Source organism: Cibotium barometz, chromosome 3 (assembly GCF_041138505.1).
Source record: "Cibotium barometz isolate CiBa-2024 chromosome 3, ASM4113850v1, whole genome shotgun sequence".
NCBI lineage: Eukaryota > Viridiplantae > Streptophyta > Polypodiopsida > Cyatheales > Cibotiaceae > Cibotium > Cibotium barometz.
The window spans coordinates 9,124,861-9,132,021 of NC_141048.1; the positions used below are offsets into that span (position 1 = coordinate 9,124,861).

General features: G+C 45.1%; 1 protein-coding gene across 1 annotated transcript; it reads right to left on the minus strand.

The window, feature by feature from the left end:
* Nucleotides 1–1,756: 1,756 nt before the first annotated feature.
* Nucleotides 1,757–4,106, minus strand: LOC147639680 (pentatricopeptide repeat-containing protein CRR2, chloroplastic-like). Its single transcript, XM_086822061.1, has 5 exons — nucleotides 3,449–4,106; nucleotides 2,882–3,250; nucleotides 2,193–2,638; nucleotides 1,999–2,080; nucleotides 1,757–1,836 (listed from the first exon to the last, which is right to left on the minus strand). Exons 1-5 carry the CDS (start codon nucleotides 4,104–4,106, stop codon nucleotides 1,757–1,759), a joined length of 1,635 nt encoding a protein of 544 aa, XP_086678187.1.
* Between the last annotated feature and the right edge of the window lie 3,055 nt (nucleotides 4,107–7,161).

A 7,161-nucleotide genomic window follows, 5' to 3' on the forward strand; every position in this document is an offset into this window, starting at 1 on the left:
TCCTTTGAGGACCTAACTTCCATGCGCTAAATGCTAAGGATTCACCTAATGCATGCTTTACCTTCCTGATGCTTCTTAATTGCTTGCGTTTACCTTGCTTGGACCTGTACACCCCTTATGACAATGTCCTTGAGAACTATGACAATGCCCTTGTGGTGCAAGTATGCCGCCCCTAGGGTGGAGGTTAGTCCTCCCGCGATGAAGGTAGGGTGGGTGTGGCTACTAGACTTGGCAAGTCTGCTAGTTCATGCATGGGGACTTCAGATATTTTGATATACATTACTGGGGAGTGCTTGTGATGTGGCTGGATGTAATGCTCTAATACCAATGTGACATAGCAAAAGCCTTCATGCCTTAATGAATCACAATCCTTAAGCACCCTGTAGGAATCTTAATGCAAAACACATGAGAGAGAGAGAGAGAGAGACTAGTTTTCAATATATAAGATAGACTGGTTTTTAGTATATGTATTATGTACATGGAAAAGGTTACATGTCTGCTTGGCCATAGGCCTTCCAAAAAGGGCTACTAACTACTGCTGTTGACTCCTAGGACTACTTCTAGTGACTCCTAGGACTGCTGAATGACCTGATCCCCACAAGGGAATGAGATGATTATCTACAATGATATCTGATGCTTATATAGGTCCCTAGAGAGCTGGTCGGCCACCCTTAAGAGTTAGTATGTCCACGACTGTATATATGCATGCGTTTGTCTTCACACGTGTGGAAGACTGCTGCCGACTGCTACCTGTACTCCTACACTAAGCCTAGACTGCCTATAATGCTGTCCTAAATAGGGATCTACTGAAGATATGTTGAGATTATGCCACGTCCATGGATGTGCACGTTTGTCCCAACAAACGCAGTGCCCTGAAGGGCCATTTTGATGCCCAAAATGTAGATACACGCATGCTGGCCAAAACAATGGAAAGAGGGACGGCCATGAGTCATCCCAGCTGCAGACATTCCTTATGAATTTAACACACGGGGTCACCATCTCAGTGATTTTGGGAGTTCTTCCCCTCTTCATCCACACATGGGTTAGAGCGAGGTGGGGCAGGAGGTTTTGCTCTTTTTCTCTTGCGCCATGGCGCTTTTGTACATAGCTATGGGCATGTTTTGTGATTAGCTTGGGATTAGGCATGATTAATGATTGCGTTCTTGTTTTGATGTGTATTTCTGAGTGATTAGGAAGTATGATTAGGGTAATGGGAGAGCACGTTTTGTGAGCTTGGGAAAGCACTGTTCTTGAAGCTGTTGGACGCTGGAATTTCAGCCACCAAAGGCAAGGTAGAGAGCCAGACATATGGCATATCCAACCTTATTTCCTTTTTAAATTTGGGAAAAGGAAGATTCAAAAGACCTTACCTTTTGCTAATGTAAACCTTATCAGAAGGGGCATCTTGTTGGTTAATAAATTAAAGCAGACAAGAATTTCCGTGAGGGGCACACAATGAACCTGGATAATGACACTTGAATCTACATCCACTTGCATCTAGATATGATGTGTACATGTATATGGATATGCCATACTTTGGTAGTACCCAAACAATGTTGAAAACCTTCTATTTTACCGTACCTGTCTTGGAAGATACTAACAAGAGAAGAGGCTGGGTTACCAGTTCCGTTTTGACTCAAGTAGTGCCACAGACCGTTTTCCTAGCTCTGTCCAGTATTTGCTCGTGTCTGGGATCTTCGAATCCGACAAGGCAAAGTATTGTATCTGAAGTACTGGTTCACATTGCAAGGCATAGCTACTGCACTACACTACCATCACCAGTAGTCTCCACAACAACTCTTTCCAATGTGGAAGCAATGGAAGCAGTTACCATCCCTGATTTGAACAGTTTACCCATAGCGAAATGATAGTCACTACAAACCCGCATGTTTTTTAACAAGACGTATGAGTGTTCCTTTGGACGTATTAATTAAAACACATGCTCTGTGTATGCCTAATTTCTGGTGAAAAGTTGTGGCATGCAGAACTACTTCTCACCATGCCCACATAATGCTTTTTCTTTAGCATCATCAGGTATGTCCTGTAATACCCAACTCAAATATGCAGCAAACCCTTGCTCCTGCATTTTGAGGGGGATAATTTAATCCCAACCAAAAAACGAATGCACCATCCCGCCAGCGTCAGTCCACCACCAACACCCTGGCTTGTTTTCTTAATCTCATCGCCTCCACCTTTGCATCCTCCCCCATGTCAACATCTGCATAGATGTTACACATATAAACATAAGCTGCAGCTTCCTTTTCATCCAGTCGCACTGCCTGTTCAAAGGCCTGTCTTCCAAGCTCCACATTGCCCGACTTTCGGCAAGCACCCAACATAGTATGCCACATCACAATATTAGGATGGAATGGTGTTCTCGTCATCAGTGCTACTGCCCCGTCTAATTGGCCAGCCCGTCCAAGGAGATCAACCATGCAAGTGTGGTGCTTGAGAGTTGGAGTGATGCCATAATCTTCGCTCATGGCCTCAAAGAATGTCTGGCCCTTATCTACCAGACCTGCATGACTGCAAGCATTAAGCACACTAACAAATGTTACCGGATCTGGCTTATTGCCTTCTCCTCTCATTCTGTTGAAGATGCGAAGAACATTTTCAATTTCTCCTAGCTGGGCATATGCTGTAATCAATGCAGTCCAGGAGACAACATCATGAACTGGAATGTTGTCAAACACTTCCTGTGCTTTTGATAGTGAGCCACATTTGGCATACATATTGACCAATGCGTTGCCAAGACCAATGTCAGTCTTCAACAACCCCTTGCTGGCAATCTCAGCATGTATTTCTCTGCCCTTGTCTGTGGCTCCAATGCTGCCACAGGCTTTCAAGCTGCATGCGAATGTAATAGCATCTGGAGAGAAACCCTCGAGTTGCATCTGCTTGAAACAATTGAGTGCTTCCTCACCGCGCTCATGTTGCACATATCCTGCAATGAGGGCAGTCCATGCGACTACGTCTCGAACAGGAAGCTTGTCAAACACTTCCTGTGCTTTTGCTAGCAAGCCACATTTCGCGTACATATCCACCACTGTGCTCCCAAGAACAATGTCTCTTTCCAACAACCCTTCTCTTTCAATGTCAGCATGGATTTTCCTGCCCTCATCTGTGGCTCCAATGCTGCCACAAGCATTCAAGCTGCAAGCAAGCGTGACAGCGTTTGGAGCGATACCCTCGAGTTGCATCTGTTTAAAACAGCATAGTGCTTCCTCACCGTGGCCATGCTCGGTGTAACCTGCAATCAATGCAGTCCATGAAACTACATCATGAACTAGAACGTTGTCAAACACTTCCTGCGCTTTTGCTAGCATGCCACATTTGGCATACATATCAACCAGTGCATTGCCAACAAATTGGTTTGTTTTCAACAACCCCCTTCTTTCAATATCAGCATGTATTTCTCTGCCCTTGTCTGTGGCTCCAATGCTGCCACAAGCTTTCAAGCTGCACACGAATGTGACAGCATTTGGAGAGACACCATTTAATTGCATCTTTTGATAACAATTCAGTGCTTCCTCACCACGCTCATGTTGTGCATATCCTGAAATCAGTGCAGTCCATGTGACTACATCTCGAACTGAAAGCATGTCAAACACATCCTGTGCTTTTGCCAGTGAGCCACATTTGGCGTACATATCGACCAACGCGTTGCCAACAAAAACATTACCTTTCAATAACCCATTTCTGGCAATCTCAGCATGTATTTCATGGCCTCGTTCTACATCTTTCAGCTTAGCACAAGCCCTCAATAAGGCGACAAACATGTACCCACTCGGCTGTAAAGAATCTGCTTGCATTTTCTGGTACAGGGTGAGAGCATGCCTTGACTTCCCACATCTGAGGTAACCATTGATGATAGAATTCCACGAACGCTCACTCCTGCAGACCAATCTGTCAAAAACCTTTTGAGCACTGCACATGCCTCCAACCTCCACCAACATGGAGACTAGGTAGTTACCAAGTGATCTATGAGCTTCCAGCCCATTTTCGCGCATGAAGACATGCAAGCGCAAAGCATAGGCTAGGTTTTTCTCTTTGGTGCACTTGCTCACGGTGCATAAAAGGTTCTCAAGTGAAGGCTGCGGCAGCATCCTTTGTTCCAGAGAAAGGAGTGCATTCTCTAAGCTAAGCTATGCATCTACAAACCACCAGCACCACCACCACCACTGTAGTTCTTCTCCTCTAGCAGCAGTCCTCTTTGGGCAAAATGGCAGAAGACACTTCTTACGTTTTGTCGAGCATATCTTTAACCCAGCTGGGATGGTAGCAGCTGTCCATCCGTCCATTCATAAAAAGTTGGGTTTTCTGTTTAGTCCCCAACATCAAGGCTCAATCTAAACAGGAGCTTGCTTCAAATTGCTTTGCTCTTTTGGTGGTCCGAGCAGAGGGAGGGATCTGCAAATAATAATCCTCCCGTACGCGCTCGATACCTGCTCGATACCCATGCTGAGGCAGCACCGTCCGTCTTCATGTGCGTCCAGATGGCATCCACAGAACATCATCAACCTGTGTGTGGCACTTTCACACGTTTCCACTAAAAAACATAACCTAAATGAATACAATGTCTTTTTTATGCTTAATTGTAATGTAAATGATCTGGGGTAAACTTTGGCCAAGGGCTTCTCTCAACTTTTTGTAAAGGTCATTTATAGGTAAATGAATACAATGTCTAACAATATAAAAATATGATTTAGGCAACAATGCATCACACATACAGTCAAGACTCTATAAATCATCGCAAGCGCGACGAAACATCTCTTTTATCCAGTTTAAAACTCTCAATGAAAAATCTAGCACTCGCATAAGCCTAGCAAGGTCTTCTTACTTTTATGAGCCGATTGAGCCTTGGGATTCATCCGAGTTTCTTCGACCATAGATTTCTAGCGTAAGTTCTCTAAGGGTCTTTATCAATTAAGGATCTCTAAAGGTATAACCCCATCTATTTTAAATCTTTCTAAGGTATTTATAAGAATCATTTCCTTTAGAGAAGCCCTTCTTTAAAGTGTTAAACCTTAATCTAAGGCTTAACACTATCTTATAAGAATCATTTCCTCTATTTGTGAAGGAAACCCTACCTTAACGTGTTGTGGAAAGTTGCCTATCTGCCGCCGAGCTTGAGCTATAGGCTCAAGAGTTCCACCGTAGCCGCTCTTCAGCTGTCTTCCCAGACTCGTTGTCACACCGAGGCAGTTGGTCTAATCCTACAGGTGATGCAAGCTCTTTCACGAAGATCATGTGGGATCTCCACAGAAGAGGATCGCGTAGTTAGCCTAATCACTCAAGCAAGAGAGAGAGAGAGAGAGAGAGAGAGAGAGAGAGAGAGAGAGAGAGAGAGAGAGCAAGAGGGACGCAAGATGGAATAAGTGATTAGCACTAATCACTCCCAAACCCTAACCATAAGCACACCTCACATGCTAAATTAGAGTTGCAAGAGAGAGGGAGAGAGAACACTCCACTTCTATTACACAAATGGGAGAATGAGTTACAAACAAGAGAAATTGGCTTTTATAGTTTCAAGCCTTTTCTCACTAGGCCACTCGGGAGTAGGTGACCCAGGGCACCCAAAACATAGTTACAAGGCTTTTCTCTATGGTTTGGCCAACTAACCAAGATCCTCTTGTCTGTCCATCAAAGCTCAATGCTTGGGAGCGTCTTTAAGGCGTTTCCCTCATCAAATGATGGGATTTACAATATACCACAAGCGCCCATTACATAAGTGTGCGAAGATAGTTGTTGTGGGAATGTGTTAACCAATATGTGGTTAACATACTCCCCTTCTTAAAGTCGATCGCGTCCTCAATCGGTGAGGGGTTGTTGAGGTACACGGGGAAGTGTCACACTTGGTTGGTTCTCCTGTCTCTCCGAAAATAAGAGGGGGTTGGGAGATTAAGTAAGATGAAAGGAAGCTAGTGGCATCGTCGACATTGCCTCTCAACTCTACAACCTCAACCACCCACACTACTAGCACCCCAACCTCATATATTTATCATGACAATCAATGGTGGTGTGCCCAAGAATCTTCTTGTCGCTCCAGGGATTTTATGATGGCTACACAGAACTATGGATCCCCAAACGACCATCTCTAAAACCCAAGCGCAAACAACCAACTAAGCCAATAAAAACCAACTAAGCCAATAAAAACCAGCCCTAAGCCCAAGCTTCAACGTTGGCTCGTCCCCAACCACCTCTATTACATGCACAAGGCTACTATGAAGGCAACACTCACCTCTGGCTACCCATGCATTTTGCCTATGCTCATTCCACACAGCAACTCGCTAGGAAGCTGCAGATAAAAGGTCCCATAGCCATGGGTTAGGCAACCCCAAACACAGCACAACCAACAACGCTAGGTGCCTACCAATGTGCTTAACACACAAGGATTTCATGATGACAACACACATATGTGGCTCCCCAAGCCATAATCAAAAGCCTCTCCTCCACGTTGACAACCACATCATAGCTCAAAGCCTTGTCGACAAAAAACCAAGAAGCCTCGACAACCACGGACCTTCATCACTCGGCAGTGTTGGGTGTCCAAATGTCTCTTAGAAGCCCACGGCTTCCATGATAGCAATTCCATCATTTGGCTCCCAAGGCATACCCCTTAGCAAGTCGCCCAAACCACAATACCCAAGCCAATACCTATGCAATTGACGGAGATGGTTTGGCGACCAACGAGCAGGCAAGTCCCCTCCTCCTCAACAAAATCCTAAGGCCTTGCCCGCACACCAACCCATGGGCACTTAAAAGCTTAATTTGCCCACCCCTTTTCATGAAGCTCCACCTTGCTCCTTGACTTCATCCACAAACCAAGGGGTAATGCTACAAATGGCTGAGCTTCTCCAACCACTCAAAGATAAACTCAAAGGTAAGCTCACAAATCTAGCCACATGGGCCACTCAGTACAAAACCCTCTTTAGGGGTGCTGACCAATAAGCACATGTAAAAAAAAAGAGAGGGAGTCCCTAGGTGATTAGGACCACGGGCACACAGTTTTCCCTCGCCCATGCAAAACACCTAAAAATCTCACTGGGCTCTATCCTATGTGTACACACCGCACAAAGCTTCATCATCGGCAGCCATCCAGGTACATCTCTGGATGGGGGGGACCATGGTGGACGCAAGCCTGGTCCATTGTCACGTGCA

Bases quoted from the DNA above. Each gene is read 5' to 3' on its own strand.
- LOC147639680 (XM_086822061.1), bottom strand. From the start codon at position 4,106: ATGCTGCCGCAGCCTTCACTTGAGAACCTTTTATGCACCGTGAGCAAG. The intron at 2,639-2,881 runs GTTTCTCTCCAG...CATTGATTACAG, and splicing joins CAAGCAGATGCAACTCGAGG to CATATGCCCAGCTAGGAGAA. The intron at 1,837-1,998 runs GTGAGAAGTAGT...TGTTCAAATCAG, and splicing joins AAAAGCATTATGTGGGCATG to GGATGGTAACTGCTTCCATT.